Here is a 17,632-nt window from a genome sequence, read left to right as displayed (position 1 = left end):
TTTATTCTTCGTTGATAAATAAATTATTATTTAAATAGTATGATTAGGAATCCAGATGGATTGAAATACATGTATATTAAGGGTTAGATTACTATAAACGAGAAGGGTAAATTATTTCCTCAATTCTAGACGGTTTACTTTAATCAATTAGATACATTAAAAGGTATTAAATATTTCTATAGCTCGTACATAATATGACTAATCAAAATATATTTGTATCACATCACTAATGTTACTTCTAAAACATTTTTAAAATAACCTCGATCAAGAAGTTATTTTTATATTATCATTTTTATTCGTCTTTAACATACAACTACAATTAAATTAGTATAAATAATGAACTAGAGATTGAGAATCGTCCTGAAAATTTCTTATTTTAGGTCTCATAAATATCTCTATCAAATTTCCTTAAGTAAATGATTCATTGGTACATACTGCACCATGGATATTGGTTATAGAGCATTTCCTATGTTAGATAAATCATTAATATCATCATAATTCTAATAATTGTTTCTTTACACTGTCTTTGAGATTGGCAGTGATAAGATGGTGATATCACATGTTGTAATCCTTTATTCTTTATAGGTCCCTAATGATATCAGCAGTAAAAAGAGTACATCCATCATTGATGGATATTATAGGTTATCAGAATTTTCTGAAAAAAACTAATTGAATGAACTCCACCATATTATATACTAAATTGTAAAAGCACAAATGTTTTCATTCATCTTATGACTAGTAGCTCAATACTATTGTCATGCTTCCATAATCATTAATATTAATACCTAAATCTACATGAAATGCCCAAATATATGTATGAATCTTAAAATATTATTCATAGGATTTGATATTTTTCGGCACTAACATACTATATGAGAGAGATCTCAGACCCCGAGAGTGCACCAAGGGTTCCTCTCAGATCGAATTATGTATGGAGATAGCTGGACGAAGAGATGGAGATTGAGATAGAGAGATAGATGGATGTATAGATTACTAAAAGAAATAACCCACAAGAGACAAGCTGGGATGATAACATCATGATAAGAGTGCATGAAGTGTTCCTCTCCTGGTATAATGCGAGGACAGAGAAATATGATATAAAGATAGAGATAGAGATAGAGATAGAGACATCCCGTGGAATGTGAATAAAAACACAAAAGGACGACGCCGTTGTCGTCGCCCGTTTGCGATCCTCCGGCCATGTCGTTGTCGTTGAAGAAGCTTTCTATGTCATCCGTTGATGTGGCATGTGGCATTGCCCGTCGTCGTCGCCATCTTTCAAAGGCCACCGACTGCATGAAGGTTGGGGAAAATTCAAGAACCTTCTTCGGAAATGGCGTCCTCATTAAATTCAATATTAACTAAATAACTTTTTTATTGTGATTTATCATAAAATCAGTTGAAAGAGATTAGATTCCATTGATGGACGAGTATTGCGAAGAAAATTGGAGATGAGATCTATAGCCTACATAAGAACCCATACTTTTGCCAACAATAAAAATATATAGAGAATTGGCAAAACAGAAAAAAAGAAACCAAAAGTGGACCAAATTAAATATCCAAAGTTCTAAATTATGGGGAATTTTAAGCTTCCATTCTAGATAAAAAATATGGGCTATATTTAAACCAATAAAATATGACAAAATAAAATGCCAATACTTCCTGTTATACTCTACAACCGGTTACTATAGTTCCGGATCGTCCCGGACATGGACGATCGACGGGACGGACGAATTTCATCCCGTCCGACGTCCGGATTCAGTGTAGGGACGAAGGACAGGCCGATTTTCGTCCTATGGTACGAAAACCGTCCCGTCCAGTCCTCCAGGGGCGAATTTTTTCCCGTCCGGGGAAAATACTGCCCCATCCCTCGTCCCGGACGAAAGAAAACCATTTGATATTTTTAATATATTAATATAGATTTTTTAAAGTTTTTAAGGGAAATATGGAGGAGAGAGAATCCAAATGGACATATGTACAATTATTTCTGAGTGGCGTCCATTTGCACGCACGAAAAAATACAGGGACTTTGATGCAAATTGTCATATTAAGGCCACGTGGCTACATCTCAACCGTCGGATGTGAATCCGGCAGTTTTTAGTCCACATTCGTCCGTCCATCGTCCGAGACCTCCGGACGGACGGTTTTCCCACAGGACGAAAACAGTGCCGTCCGGTGGTCCCCCAGATGAATTTTCGTCCTGAATTTCATCCATACCCTTGGACGGGATGATTTTTTCGTCCCGGGATGAAAAAATCGTCCAGTCCGCGTCCCTGAACTATACCGGTTACTATTAACACAAGCATTCATAAAATCAGTCAATCCAGTAATCATAAACTCTGAAACTCTAAACTCGAACCTAAGTATGAATAACAATCCAGCCACTGGTCACTAGATTTCTCCGAAACTTATACCGAAAGACGCCGTAAAACTGATCAGCAAAAGGAATTAGGAAAAAATAGGAAGATACCTCACCGAGCAGAAAAAATGGCTTTCAACTGTACATGGGTCGCTCCGTCCATGCTCCAGAGACATGCCCATTCTCACATACATAAGCTCTGACCTCGGGGTCACCGTCCTCGTGATACCCGAAAACACGCCTCAAGCAGAAGGCCGAGTAAAGGTCCCAGACCTCACGACAAGAGCAGAAAGCACAGCCAATGAGAATCTTCTTCCTCTTCCCATCTTTGATTGATCTCCAAACGCAGGACCCCTTAAAATCCTTGAACACTCCCCTGAAGAGCATGTACTTGCGCTTCGCTTCGGCGTGGACGCAGCCGGGCCAATTGCAGATGTAAAGAGTGTCCGAGCGGAAGCGGCTGGCTAGAAGCTTGTGCCCTTGTTCCCTGCTCAAGTTCCAAGCACAGCCCGAGGCCAAGTGAGAAGCACACACTTCATCCTCCCCCTTCCTCTTCTTCATCTTCTTCCTCTTTTCCCTGGGCAAGTCTCTGACTTCCTCTGTGGCGGAGGCGACTGAATTGGAGGGAAGCGGCTCCGAGGAGACGTACATTGTGTCGAAGAAGAGGTCATCGTAGAGAGACCAGATGCAGTCGGTTGGGTTTGTCGAAGGAGCGGTCACCGGTGGCAGCAGAGGATGAAGAGGGCGAGCTCGGACTCGCCGGTAGCTCTCGTCGGAGCCCAATTCAAGCTCAAGCCCGAAGTCTGAGTTTTCGAGCAAGACGCCGGTGTGCAGTAGCCCGGGGCAGCAGACAGAGAGCTTGTACAGTGCCGCCCAACCGCCTGGTGGCGCGTCCCCGGTTGCGTGGCGGCAGGAGAGGAGATCAGAGACGACTGCGGGGATTGAACGGTTGCATTTGGCCCGGTAGCACACGTTGATTATGATGAAGGAGAAGCGGGTGGAGACGCAAGCCAGGCGGGCCCAATTGCGCGGATCCACCTCGAGCTTTAGGAAGATGTTGATCAGGATATCATCAGACAGCAGATTGAAAGATGTGTCTGGCGATTCCGCCATGGTTGAAGAAGCGGCGCAAATCAATTGTCGATGGTTACCGGAAACCTTACGCGATACCTCCTCCTAGAACAAACATAAAATCAGAATGATTCACGATGATTTAAGTAAGATCAGAGAACTGAACGGAATTAAAGAGCACAAATAATCGACGAGTTTTTTCCATTTCTGCACAAAAAAAGTTTATTTCTCCCCATTGAATTGAATCTTCAAAACGACAGGAAGATCAGAATTCTGTAAGATCAGAAAATCTTTCAGCCGACGGAGGAGAGGACGACGGAGAGAAATCGAAAACCACAATCCTGCATCGAGCCGGAACCTAAAATATCGATTTCAGCCTGAAATCCTCGATTCCTCATTGTCGGCTAGAATTAAATCTTCCCGAGCTACCATAAAATCAGATTAATCGACGAAGACTACGTAACATCAGATTATCGACCGGAATCAGAAACCGCAGATCTGCAACGAACCGGAACCTAAATTTCGATTTGAGCACAGAAATTTTCGATTTCTCACCGAGAGGATAGAATTAAACCTCCTCCCCGAGAGCAAATCCTTCGTTCACATAATGAAATCACCTCATCGTCGCCGATCGACAGCGTGTGGCGGGGACTGAAGAAGATGAAAGAGCACGGCTCCGCGACGCATCGTTCCCTCACCAAACGCCCGGCCCTCTTTTTTTCTATAATTTTCGAGGAAACCGTTATTTATACCCCCCTAGCGCCCCGGCCCAATAAGCCTAGTGGGCCGCCCCGTTCGCCTCATAAAACGACTGGCCAGGAGCCCCCACGATGACGTCATTCAATAGATCGAACGGCCAAGATCATTTTAATGACGTCATTGAACGAGCTTCTCAGGGATCGAACGGCCGAGGATGATTTGATGAGATCTAACGGTTCAGATGATCGGGAAGGGGCAGTTAGATGACGTCATCAGTAGAAATTTCAAATTCCGGAAAGCGCGGGAAACAGTCGGGTTTAAAAGAGGAGGCGGGAGTAGAGATTGAACTGATGTCTCGACGCCATGGAAGAAGAAGAGGGGAGATGGTCGCTGATCTTGTCGGAGATAGAAGCAGAATCGAGCAACGATGGAGGAAGATCCGTCTCCAAATCCGCTCTATCGTCTCTCCAGATCATTCTCGACGACGAAGAAGGCGACGCGGGGGAGTTCTGGATCTGTCTCGCGTCCAAAAACCTCCCGATTTCATCGTTTGTCCGATGGATCTCTGCTGGCATGGATAGTTCCGATCCCAGCGCCTCGATCCTCGCTTCTGGGGTTTATCTGTCTGCCTTGATCTCCGCTTCTGCCCCCGTCTACGCCTTGTTCAATCCGATCGCTTTCCTCTCGCTACTTCGGTCGCTGCGCCGCGCTATCAAGGTCAAGCCTGCGGCGTCTGAATCCTCGAAGGAGATTAAACAGCGGAAGAGCGCCAGAAGTAAGAGAAGAAGCGGTGATTCCGAAGAAGATGTTTTGCTGCGGGCGTTTGAACTCTTGGAAATGGTTATGGATAAGGTGCAGCTTGATACGGTACCAGATGGGGTCAAGTCGCTTGTTGAAACCATTGCTGGAATTATCAGGAATCCGGTTGCGCAGAGTCAGCTTTTGGAGAATTCTTGCTTCCGGATTCTTAAGAGCGTTGTTTCAAGCCCTCAGCATGGCGACCAGTCCCGGTCTGTTGTTGAAGTGATGAGGGCTTTGACCCCTGTCGTGTATTGGCCTCTGAAAGCCACCGCAAGGTCTGCTGTTTTGGGATTTCTGACTCATCATCTTGGGGAATTGGGCGGAGAGAGTGATGTTATCAGAAGGGTATTTGTCTATTTGCCAAGGCATATTGCCATCAAGGCGCCGGATAAGTCTGATCCAAGAGCATCCGCTGTTGATGCCATTTTGGAGATTTTGAAGGTAATGGAGCCAAAAGAACAGGTTGAATTCGTGGAATATGTCAACAAGATGGCTCAAGGCAAGACCCATCTAAGATTTTTGGCAGTTGATTTGATCCTTTCTCTGTTAACAACTCTGCCAGATCCGTTTGATGATGCTGATTTATCTGATGATGTAACTTTCAAGTGTTGGGGATTAGCGAGCTTGCAAACCCTTTTAATTAGATGTTCTGACTCCTCGGCGGCTGTCAGGGCTCGGGCGCTGACCAATCTAGCTCATGCCATCGAATATTTATCAAGAAATTCGGGGAATAATTCCACGCTGCAAGGTTTTATTACATCTAAAGATGACAAATTCAATAATTTACTGAGGAAACGGTGCTCCGATGAGAAGGCGGCTGTGAGGAAGGCTTCCCTATTGCTCATCTCTAAATATACTCTGATAACAGGAAGACCCATTGACGAGATGGTTCTAAAGACAATTGGGCGTGCTTGTTCTGACCCACTGGTCAGCATTCGAAAAGCTGCTATTTCCGCTCTATCCGAGGTAAATGTCTCTAACTTGTTTATCTTTATTTACATGACTCAATTTTAAATAAAGGCTTGACTTTTATGTTCTTTGTGAAGGCTTACAGGGAATTCAGAGATTGCAGGGTGATCAAAGAGTGGCTACACGCTGTTCCACCTCTGATTATAGATAGCGAGACAAGCATCCAAGAAGAATGCGAGAACCTGTTTCTTGATCTAGTCTTGAACTGGGTATCTACTGCTGGGAGCTCAAAATCAACGGACGACTCTCTAACCCTAGAATCAGTCTACTCCCAGGCTGTTCTTGATCTGTTAAAAGGAACATGCGACTTCGAGGTTGCTCCGTATGTAAAGAAAATATGTGCAAGCCTCGGAAAGAAGAAGAAACTGAAGCGTTCGATGGCCATTTCTCTTCAGAACATCATCACCACATCAGAATCTGTCTGGAGAAGAAACTCGATGCCGATTGAGAAGTGGGTAGCTCCGCCGGGGGTTTGGTTTCTGCTTTCTGAGATTTCTCGATTCCTTTCAAATGCCATTGACTGGAAATTCCTTCATCATCATTGGGAGTTAGTAGATCAGGCTTCATCTCCAGATAACAACAGCAGTGAAGATAACTTGGAAACCACTTCTGTGGCTTGGGCAGGAGATAGAGTGTCACTCTTGCAGACCATCTCCAATGTCTCCCGTGAGCTGCCCAGCGAGCCTGCTGCTAGCTTAGCTCATAATCTGCTCAACCGAATTCAAAATTTCAACATGCATTTAACCGAGGTAAAATTTCAGTTCTTATTTTTTTTAAGTTTTAACTTTTTAAAAAAATCTCTGGACTTAGGTGGACGCACATGTCAAGGCGCTTACAGTTCTGTGCAAAAGGAAGGCAGTGGATGATACTGAGGGGGAGACTCTTGTGCTAAAATGGGTGAATCAAGTGGCTTCCAAAGGCCTAGAAGTTGTAGAAAAGTATATCGCTGATGTTTCAAGGGTCAAAGGAGATGGCGATTTTCAAACCCCGCCGACCGAGAAGAAGAAGAACAGGAAGAAGAAAGAGATGATGATCACATCAGGATCCTTATCAAACGCGGTGGCCGCTGTATTCACCGTCGGATCGATGGGTCTCGTGTGCCCGTCTGCCGATTTCAAGGGTTTTATTCCCAGATTACATTCCATGATCTCCTCTCAAAACCCAGATCAAAGAAGTAAAGAATTCGCCGATTGTCCTGCTTCCGTTAAGGAAATCGCCCCTTCCTTGCTCATCCAATCGTGGGTCACGCTGGGAAAGATTTGCTTAGTTGATGATAAGCTCGCCAAGCGCTACATACCTTTGTTCGTCCAGGTTTGGCGAAAAAATAAATTATTAGTTTCCAATTTTAGCATTTCAATTCAGTTGGATTTAATTTTTTTCCTTTTTTAGGAGCTCGGGAGGACCGACTCTGCCGCCCTTCGGAACAATATAATGATCTCACTTGCGGATTTCTGCGTTCGATATACTGCCTTGGTTGACTGGTAAAGCAGCTTATGCCCATGTGAATTTTTCCAGAAAAATAAACTTAAATCTTTAAAAATATGTTTTTCAGACTTGAAAATTTGATTTCTCAATGGGCATCTAGAAAATTCGTAAACCTATTTCTTGATTTGGGCTCGCAGTTATATTCCAAAGATCACCAACGCTTTGCGCGATCCCTGTGAAATCGTCAGGAGGCAGACCTTCATCCTTCTCTCCAGGCTGGTACAGGTCAGTTTGTGCCCTCTACTTTTCCCTTTTTTAATTTTCTGTCGTTATGAGCTGATTATTTTTTTCCTGCTATCGTGAAGAGAGATTATATAAAGTGGAAAGGTGTGCTCTTCCGGCGCTTTCTCCTGACCCTGGTCGACGAATCCGATAAAATTAGGCACCTCGCCGACTACCTCTTCGGTCATATCATGAAAGGTCAGTAACTCCCTACTTATGATCAAAATACAACATCGATCTTATTAAATCCATTAATCCCAAATCTCGATTTATCATTAAAATTTGATTTTTTTTCCGCAGTAAAAGCGCCCCTTCTTGCTTACAACAGCTTCATAGAAGCCATTTTCTTTCTCAATGGCTGCCGCTCTCACTCCGGCCTCCGTGATGACGACCTCTTTACCATAAGGTGACCAATAACCCCTTGATATGTGTTGCTCTGATCCACCTCCTTCTGCATTATTCAATGACTTCAGCTCTTGACTTAAGCCGCTTTAATTGTGCTCTATCGTCTGGGACGTTGTCCCATCCAAGAACCGTCTTATTCAGGAACCGGCATCTTGATATCATCTGACATTGGAATCGGAAAACAATAGCTGTTCTGAATCATAGAAGTTCTAATGTTCGAGAAAAAATCATAGAATGGAAATTAGTGTCTGCCATCCGGACCAAAAAACCATCCTGTCTGCATACATGCACTCGAATAGTTGTCACATTAATGACATCCTCTTCACACGCTTACTTCACTTCTACATGGTGATTTAGACTCATATGTTTGATTTGACTTACTAGTTAGCCTTTTACATTGACTCTGTGCTACAGACTTTCATATGACATCTTCACTTAAACTCGGATGAATTTAAACATGGTTGTTCGGCTCCTTTTGTGCGACTTGTTCGTTCTGTTCGGTTTTCCGAACAGAACAATATCAAATTCGAACAGATCATGGCACAGAACCGTGTGCGGTTCTATTGTTCACTTTTTGCGAATTTTGTTCTAATTTTGTTCGAATTTGCAAATTTTGTTCGTTTTTGCACAATAAAGAACAGAACAAAGAACAAGGCCCTGTGTGTTCCCTTGTGCGAATTTTTTGTTTGTTTCAAACGAACAGAACATAACAACCATGTCTGGATGAATTTGAATATCCCTGATACGTTGATTTTGCTTTTGCCTCAACGTTTACTCTTCTATTGACCATTGTCTCTTGAGCCTTGACTTTTACTGCATTCCAATGACTCGGTATAATACATTGAATTATTCATTGAATAGTACTTTGAAACTATCAAACGTTGACTTTGACTTTATGTGTTGACTTTTCAAGGGGGTCCGATGAGAAGGCACGGGAGCAGAGGATGCATATCTACACGTCACTGCTGAGGCAGATGGCACCAGAGCAGCTCCTGGCCACGTCAGCAAAGCTGTGCGCGGAGGTGCTGGCGGCAGTGCCAGACGGGCTCTTGAGTATCGACGACCCAGCGGGGCAGTCGGCATTGCAAGACGCGCTGCGCGTCCTCGCCTGCAAGGAGATGCGTCTCCAGTCGGCGCGCGGCGGCGAGGCAGCCGCCGAGGGTGAGGACGTCGACAACGACAGCGGCGCGACGGCGAAGGGACGGGCGGTTACGCAAGCCTCGAAGAGAAATCTCGTCCAGCATGCCGTGCCCATCTTCATCGAGCTGAAGCGGCTGCTGGAAAGCCGGAACAGCCCGTTGACCGGGGACCTCGTTGACTGCCTCTGCGCCCTGCTAAAGGACCATAAGGCTGAGATGGAGGATATCCTGGTGGCAGACCAGCAGCTGCTGAGGGAGCTCACTTACGAGATGCGGCGGCGCGAAGCGGCTCGCGGGACGGGGAAGGCGGCAGCGGCGGCGGAGGTGGCGGCACGAGCTGTGCTGAGGTCAGCGAGGAGGGATGTGGGGACCCCACCGCTGAGCTCAATGGGGTTGCCCCGAGTCCGGGCTTCCGGCGGAGACCGGCCCAGGGCCCTGCTAGAGTCCCTGCGGTGGAAGCCGTGCTTTGACTCTGGCGACGAGGGTTGACTGTTACCTTAAATGCCATACCTAATCTCAAAGTATAATATTGATTCAATTTAATCTTGACTCTTGAGGTATATTTTTCTTATATAAGATGTATTATATAATGGGCAAATATTCCCATATATCCCGGGTTTTTTAAATCGTTTGTGATCTATCCCACGTTTTTTTTTCACGCGATCTATCCCTGTTTTTAAAAGTTCCGCAATCTATCCCCCCTTTTTTAAAAGTTCCGCAATCTATCCCAGGGTTTTTCAACGCTGACACGGTGCCGACGCGGACGGCGAAGTGGGCAGCTGGGCTGACCGTAATAGACGCGATTTCGACGAGCCATCCATTCAAGGGCGAAAGAGAAAGAGACTGATCGCAGAGAGAGAGAGGGAGGGAGAGAGAGAGAGACCGCAGAGAGAGAGAAAGAGGGGAAGAGAGATCGCGGAAGAGAGAGAGGGAGGGAGAGAGAGACCGCAGAGAGAGAGAGAGAAGGGGAGAGAGATCACGGAAGAGAGATCGCGGAAGAGAGAGAGAGAGACTGATCGCGGAGAGAGAGAGTGAGGGAGAGAGAGACCGCAGAGAGAGAGAAGGGGAGAGAGAGAGAGATCACGGAAGAGAGAGAACGAGGGGAAGAGAGGTCGCGGAAGAGAGAGAGAGACTGATCGCGGAGAGAGAGATGGAGGGAGAGAGACCGCAGAGAGAGAGAGAGAGAGAGAGATCACGGAAGAGAGAGAACGAGGGGAAGAGAGGTCGCGGAAGAGAGAGAGAGACTGATCGCGGAGAGAGAGACGGAGGGAGAGAGACCGCAGAGAGAGAGAGAGAGATCACGGAAGAGAGAGAAAGAGGGGAAGAGAGATCGCGGAAGAGAGAGAGACCGCAGAGAGAGGGAGAGAGAGATCGCGGAGAGAGAGAGAGGGGAGAGAGAGAGAGAGAGAGAGAGAGAGATCGCGGAGGGAGAGAGAGAGAGTGGGGTTTTTTCCCGACGATGACGTCTATTACGTCATAGTCCGCGTCTATTACGGTCAGCCCACTTCCGCGTCGGACGCCACGTCGGGAAAATGCGGGATAGATCGCGGTTTTTTTAGAAAATCGGGATAGATCGCGGACGTTTTAAGAAACTCGGGATAGATCGCGGAATGGGGATAGATCGCGGAACTTTTTAAAAACCCCGGATAGATCGTGGACGATTTAAAAAACCCGGGATATATGGGAATATTTGCCCTTATATAATTAATTTTAACTGGAGACAAGATGGACGCGTCTTAGATAATTTTTTTGTAAGAAAAATATACTGCAGAGCAAACACTGATGAGATGAAGGTAGCGCGGTATTTTTTAGATCAATTGAATTAAATTAGCCGAGAATTAATTATGGTATGAATGCTTATCATGTTTATTTTATTTTAATGATCCAGTGAGGTAGTTGCAAGAAAAGCTTCGTTACCCATGTCAGTGAAAATAACTAACTTTATGGTCATTCACCTCTATCCGTAGCTGAGGATGAGAGAGAGAGGGGTTGAGAGAAAGACAGTGAAAGTCTGACAGAATGAGAATGAGAGAACGACAGAGAAAGAGAAAGATAGTGTGAGACTGAGTGAGAGAAAGAGGAGAGAGAAAGGAAGAGAGAGACTGATAATGAGAAAGAGGGGAAGAGAGTTTTTGAGAAAAATGAGAGAGAGAGAGAGAGACTAGGAAGGGTTGAGAGAAAGTCAGTGAAAGGCTGACTGAGTGAGGATGAGAGAATCACAGAGAGAAAGGGAAGGATAGAGAGAGCCTGAATGAGAGAGAGAGGAGAGAGATAAGAAGAGAGAGCCTGATAATGAGAATGGGAATTTTTAAGAGAATGGGAGAGAGAGAAATATTGGAAAAGGTTGAGAGAAAGTCAATGAAAGGCTGTGTTAGTGAGATAAAGATCATGAGAGAGAGAGAGAGAAGAGAGGGGAACAGAGACTGACACAGGGAAAGAGGGAGAGTTTTTTGAGAGACGGAGAGAGAGAGAATAAAGGAGTGATGGACAGAGGAGTGAGATTGATAGAGAAAGAAGGAGAGAAAGTGGAGGAGAGATAGCTCTTGAGAGAAGTGGGAGAGAAAGAGGATAGGTGAGAGTGAAGGAGAATGAGAAAGAAAGTTAGTGGGAGAATAAAATGGAAAAAGAGATGAGAGAATAGAAAGACAGAGAATGTTAGAACAATAGAGAAATAAAGAGGGCAAGAGAGAGAGTTATTGGGAGAATGGGAGAGATAAATAGAGTGATGAAGAGGTAGGAAGAGAGGGATGGACCAAATATGGGCATCCAAACGGTTCAATGCAGATCTTGTGATTTGCGGCTCAAACAAATAATAAGAATAGGCCATAACAGAGAGCTGCACAGACACCGAGGTAGCCCAAATTAATACAGTTGTGTGTGTAGGGTTTGATGGTCCCAATCCAGTTCTGGTTTTAAGTAAGGACCTAGAGCTTATCTAAAGTTTGGTCTGATTCCAGTCCAGTCTTGTCCAGTCCAGGTTGAGTCATGTTGACAAGTCAAGAAACAAAATTAAAAAAACTTGCATGGAAGACGAAGAAAAAATAAGTAAAGAAGACGAAAGGAAGAACAAAATAAGATGATGATGAGAAGAATACAAATAAGAAAAAAGTAAGATGAAAGAAGAACAAAAGAAGAAGATGAACAAAACAAGAAGAAATGACAATGAAGAAGGGAGGGAGCAAGAATGGGGAAGGGGGAGTTGACGAGACTCGAGTCCCAGTCTGCTTTGACCCTTGGACTGGATCCTGACTGACCAGCCGGCCCACCCTGAAGTGGCGGACTGATGGTCCCAGTCCAGTCCAGTCCAAAATGGAAAACCCTATGTGTAAGTAAGTTTAATATCAGTGTTGGCTGCCCCAAAAGTAGCCAAATGGTGGTGATGGCTATTTACAAATGTTAAATAAAACATGACATAATTATTCATTATTTATTGTGAATGGTAAGTCAGTATTAATATAAACTTGTTATTTTATGATAAATTATCTTCTTTGTTCTCAATCACATCAATCTATCACTTGTAGTTGATGTTATTGTCCAAGGATGATGCATTACTTTTGTGCTTGAGGTCTTCTAATGGAATGTGTTGTGTATACAATAAATCTTTATGTGACTTATCATCCCTTCATAAAGGAATTGCACCAGAATAAAAAAAATTCAGAGGAAGAAAATCCCTCTCTTGGATCTTATTAATTTCAAAAAATTTCTGAATGAATGATCTTGGCTGTTCAGATCCCATGCCTTTCGAATTGCCTCTCTCACATGAAAGAGTGAGAAAGATAACTCAATATTTCCTCTCATTGAAAATGGAAATTTTAATTTATTTTACTTTTCATAACTCAATATTACCTCTCTATCGAAGGTGGATTCTCTATAGTGTTTCCATGAAGGGTTGTCTCCATTATCTCGAACCAAGTGATGATAAGGATCGTATGCATGATCAATGCCAAAAATGGAGATCATTTAGATACTTAGGTTTCAGTTTAAGTATGGTCATCATTTAGATTTAATTGAGAATTTTGTTTCTTTCTCCTATAGAGTAATTTTGTTTTCCTTAATAATTGGGCACATTTTATCTTGATTATCTATTTAGAAGATCTTGCAACATTTACATTATTGATATATTTTTTCCATTTAATTAAATATTGCATACAAGTGCTAGGGTCTAATGAAAATTATGTTTCAATATGGAACAAAATAATGGGACATATTGAACCTAAGAATTTTGACCATTTAGCTCGTGATGGAATATTTGATTCCCCTGACTCATAAAAAAGCAAATATAAAGAGAAAAAAGTAGTCCTCAAGCTATGGATAACTTATAATATAAAAATTTTGGTTTTGTTCCCTGCAGAAAACAGAATGGGAAATGTTATTTTACCGTATTCATATGTGATTATTCTCAATATGGTTAATTTTATGTCATTTATGATAAATTATAATCATTGAATATGTTGAAGAAATATATAACCCAGTGTTGAGAATAATTTCAACAAGAATAATAAAATTATAAAATCAAATCGTGATAGTGAATTGTAAAGAATACATGATGAATCCGGATAGCCATGTCTTGGGTATTTTATTAAATTCCTATAGGAGCATGGCATTGTTCCTTTTTACACGATGAAAGGTACTTCCAACATGAATGGTGCAGCTGAGTGATGTATGATATATCAAGGCTAGATCACTTATTCATAAGAATATGTGGGAGGACACACTAAAGAATGCAGCTTATTGTCAATAAAGCTTCCATAAACCCAACTTCGAACTGGATGAAAACTCAGCATAAAACATTTTCATATTTGACGGGGCAAGGCTGTATATGGCTAATGAAATAAAATTAGACTTTGAGACAATTAGTTTCTACTTTATTGTATACAATGAAATTTCCAGGGGCTTCTAGTTTTATGAACCCACAAATAAATATTTTTTTAAGGGAAATGCTAAGTTGTTGATATATTTACTTTGTTAAAGACATTTTATTTAAGAGTTGGGAAACAACGATCCAAATATTGATGGCATTATAGAAAATGAATTCATTTACAGATTCTTTCATCTCCAGTTCAAGATGATGTTCCTTTGCCCCTTATCCCAAATGAATCAATTTAAAAACCTCAAGCACAAGTGCCACAAAGAATATCCACCAGAGAAAGGAGAAAAGCAGTTCCAAAAGATTATATTATATTTCTCTAGAAGCCTGAGGCTGCCTTTGAGATGGTTTAAATATGCCGTCTCAGCTTCCAACATGACATCCATAATTTGAATCATCTAAGTAATTTGAATCAAATTCATGGCAACCAATGATATATAAAATCTTTTTTCCCACCTTTGAAGGTGCAAATCCATTTGATTGTATATAGATGTAAATTGAAAGGGATTCAAAGTGTAATATGGAATGATCTAAATCTTGTTTTTTTTCACAAAATAACTTACGTAACAAGAAGACATTGATGATTTCAAGACTCTCTCCAGTTTCATTGAACGACTCATTACATGTATAATGACTTGATTAGCACATTTTCCCCTAACCGTTGAATGACTCATCATATGTCTGTAAATAATACATTTCTCAATGAATAGACTGAAGATACCGTCTGTAATATAGCAAGATCATATTATCATCAGATACACAAGTCAATGGTGCCATACTAAATAATTTTTATATGGTCTTAAAAAAGATCATCATAAATGGTATCACATGTTTCATAAAAAATCATGTATTACCAAAATAAATTTGGATCATGAATGTGTTTATCATAAGTTAAGTGGGAGTTAATTAATGTTTATTGCAATATATGTGGACTACATATTTCTTGCCACCGATGACATAATGCTACCTTGTGATACTGATTAATTATATTTAAGGAATTTTCAGATAAAGTCTCTTGATGAAGCGTCTTATGTATTAGGCCTTCAGCTGTAATGAGATAGCTCTCAAAATATTTTATATCTGTCACTAAAGGATGTATTGAGAATGTTATCCAATTATAAGGAATATAAGACTGTAAAACACTCAACTTTTATTTTTGTTGAAGGAGACAAGTATCAAACAATGCCTGATGAGCAAATTTGAATCTTGTGAGACATAAGTGATCATGTATGCATCAGCCAAGAATGTCATAAAAGAATCATTCAAGTTCACATACATGGAAATCAGAACATTTGAAGATCTTTTGGACCCAATTGTGATTTTTTATATTATTTTGTCAAGAAATCCACACCATGTCATGTTTACATGCTTAAAACCATTCAAAAAGTCTTCCACCATGAATGAATAATTAATATCGCCCAATGAGTCATACAAACATGTCATCTATTTGTGAGAAATTATCACAAACTCAAGCGTTTGAAAGTTTGCTAAATCCCTATTATGAAACTCAGTCTACCTTTATATTTTATAACAACAAGAGTAGCTTAACATGTGAGTTCTTTATTGCGGAACAAAGAGTTCTCAATGGCCTGTTGTATGTTGAGAATATTGGTGAAAACTCCATGGTAGCGTATTCACACACAAATGGATTGCCCCCAAATATTTTTCATGAACTCATACTCACATAAGCTTATTCAATCCCTCGTGACGATATGTGATTTTTGCAGGATTATGTATATTTCAAGTTGATGCAGTATAAAAAAATTAGTGTTATTTTCATGCACAAATGAAATCTAGGTTTGTTTCCTTCCTAAAAAAGCTTCAGTTGATATCCATTTAAACTTCAGAGGATACAGTTGGAAATGTACATTTTGTGCCCTGGACGCCACTGAAGCATATATAGTTAGTCAAATTTTATTCCACTCTCTTACTCTATCTCTCTATCTCTTCCTCTCTCAATCTCTGTTCTCTTTAATGTTTAGCTACTTCTTAAGAAAATTTAAAGTTAGGTCATTAAAAATTATTCCTCTCTTTTTATTTCTCTTTTCCCTCGCCCTCTCTGATCCCCTCCTTTGACTCTCATACTTTTCTTCTCCATTTTCATTCTCTTATTATATATATTCTCTCTATTTTCATTCTCTTATTCTCAGTATCTATCTGTCTCTCCCACTTTCATTCTCTTCTTTTCTCTCTTCATCTCCCATTTTCATTTTCTTCTTCTCACTCTTCTTCTCCCTTTTTCTTTGTCTTATTCTCAGTCTTTGTCTGCCTTCCACTTTCATTCTCTTATTCTTGATCTTCACATCCCATTTTGATTCTCTTATGTTAACTAGGTATTTCATACCATTCCCTTATGAGCTAAAAATGTGTTATCATTCCTCATGCATCATGCCTCAATTCCTTATGTCGTCTGACTATTGTAGAACCAAAAGGGCTTTCATCATATAAATCACAGTGAAACCCAACAATGATACCATACACCATTCTGGCGAATGGAATGAAACAAGTATGAGTGTGTGACAGAGACCGGTCTACAAGCACAACCCTTAGGTTGCTCTACGGGCCCGATTCTTAGGTTGGTCTACAGGCCTGACTCTTAGGTCAGCCTTCTAGCATGGCATTTGGGTTGATCTACCATCATGGCCCCTGGGTCGTTCTACGAGCACCCCCCTTGGGTCATTCGACGAACATGGCACTTGCTTTGTTCTACGAGCACAGCCCTTGGCTCGTTCTACGAACACAACCCTTAGGTTGGTCTACGGGGCCTACTCTTAGGTCGGTCTTCTAGCATGGCATTTGGGTTGGTCTACAATCATGGCTGATGCAAGATGACTAGAGGAGACGGGACGGGATGATGTTGGATGACTAGAGGTGACGGGACGGGATGATGCAGGATGACTAGAGGTGACGGGACAGGATGACAACGTGCGTTGGGTATTGGGACGACTAGAAATGGGTATGGTCATAAATCACACGGTTGATTTCGAAGAATTAAATCTGATGAAATAGTGGTGGTGCAGCTCCTTTCCTCGTTGAGGGCGGGAGTACTATCTTCAACCACCGTGGTGATGCCAAGCAACAAAATCAATAAATTCGAACGATCGTACGCTTGAAGATTCAAAAACCTATTCTGCTAGCGCCTCAAAACCTAAACGGTATGTGCGACGGCAAGTGGCTGCGGGCGACTGGGGGCGCGGCGGGCGTGCACAGGCGGCCAGGGCGCGATGGGCACAGGCGGCCGGTGCACGGCGGTTGCAGGCGGCCGGGCGCGGCGGGCGCAAGCAGGCGGGTGTGCGGCGGGCGTGGGCGGCCGAGTGCACGGCGGGCGCAGGCGGCCAGGGCGCGGGTGGTTGCGAAGCAGGGCAACCGGCTGGCGTGGGAGGCCATCAGCGTGCGGGTGGGCTTGTGCACGCGGTGGCCTGCGCGCGGACGGTGGCCTGCGTGCAGGCAGCCGACTGGCGTGGGCGGCGGCCTGCGCGTGGATGAGTCTACGCGAGCGGCTGCCCGCATGGGCGGCGGTCAGTGCACGGGCGGGCCTGCGCAGGCGACTGCCTGCGTGGGCGGCGGTCCTGCGTGGGCAACGATCCTCGCGGGCGGCTTGCCTACATGGACGGG

At 42.8% G+C, this 17,632-nt stretch overlaps 2 protein-coding genes across 4 annotated transcripts; one reads left to right on the top strand and one right to left on the bottom strand.

Annotated features, from left to right (window-relative positions):
- Nucleotides 1–1,003: 1,003 nt before the first annotated feature.
- Nucleotides 1,004–4,154, bottom strand: EID1 (F-box family protein). 3 transcript variants are annotated; one of them, XM_078589092.1, is made up of 3 exons: nucleotides 3,986–4,154; nucleotides 2,471–3,535; nucleotides 1,004–1,292 (listed from the first exon to the last, which is right to left on the bottom strand). In XM_078589092.1, the coding sequence occupies exon 2, from the start codon at nucleotides 3,470–3,472 to the stop codon at nucleotides 2,495–2,497; it is 978 nt and encodes a 325-aa protein (XP_078445218.1). In that variant the 5' UTR covers nucleotides 3,473–3,535; nucleotides 3,986–4,154; the 3' UTR covers nucleotides 1,004–1,292; nucleotides 2,471–2,494. The 3 variants fall into 3 exon arrangements, with proteins under 3 accessions (XP_078445218.1, XP_078445219.1, XP_078445220.1); XM_078589093.1 differs by having other exon boundaries at nucleotides 2,476–3,535; XM_078589094.1 differs by having other exon boundaries at nucleotides 4,048–4,146.
- Nucleotides 4,155–4,449: 295 nt separating this feature from the next.
- On the top strand, nucleotides 4,450–9,703 carry LOC144714538 (binding protein). Its single transcript, XM_078589289.1, has 8 exons — nucleotides 4,450–5,896; nucleotides 5,977–6,648; nucleotides 6,710–7,210; nucleotides 7,289–7,380; nucleotides 7,522–7,609; nucleotides 7,690–7,804; nucleotides 7,907–8,012; nucleotides 8,925–9,703. Exons 1-8 carry the CDS (start codon nucleotides 4,493–4,495, stop codon nucleotides 9,637–9,639), a joined length of 3,693 nt encoding a protein of 1,230 aa, XP_078445415.1. The 5' UTR covers nucleotides 4,450–4,492; the 3' UTR covers nucleotides 9,640–9,703.
- Nucleotides 9,704–17,632: the final 7,929 nt, after the last annotated feature.

This window comes from Wolffia australiana, chromosome 17 (assembly GCF_029677425.1).
Source record: "Wolffia australiana isolate 7733 chromosome 17, ASM2967742v1".
NCBI lineage: Eukaryota > Viridiplantae > Streptophyta > Magnoliopsida > Alismatales > Araceae > Wolffia > Wolffia australiana.
Note: the sequence above shows the minus strand (reverse complement) of the source record. Positions and strands in the feature narration are given on the sequence as shown.

Bases quoted from the DNA above. Each gene is read 5' to 3' on its own strand.
- EID1 (XM_078589092.1), bottom strand. From the start codon at position 3,472: ATGGCGGAATCGCCAGACACATCTTTCAATCTGCTGTCTGATGATATC.
- LOC144714538 (XM_078589289.1), top strand. From the start codon at position 4,493: ATGGAAGAAGAAGAGGGGAGATGGTCGCTGATCTTGTCGGAGATAGAA. The intron at 7,610-7,689 runs GTCAGTTTGTGC...GCTATCGTGAAG, and splicing joins TTCTCTCCAGGCTGGTACAG to AGAGATTATATAAAGTGGAA. The intron at 7,805-7,906 runs GTCAGTAACTCC...TTTTTTCCGCAG, and splicing joins CTTCGGTCATATCATGAAAG to TAAAAGCGCCCCTTCTTGCT.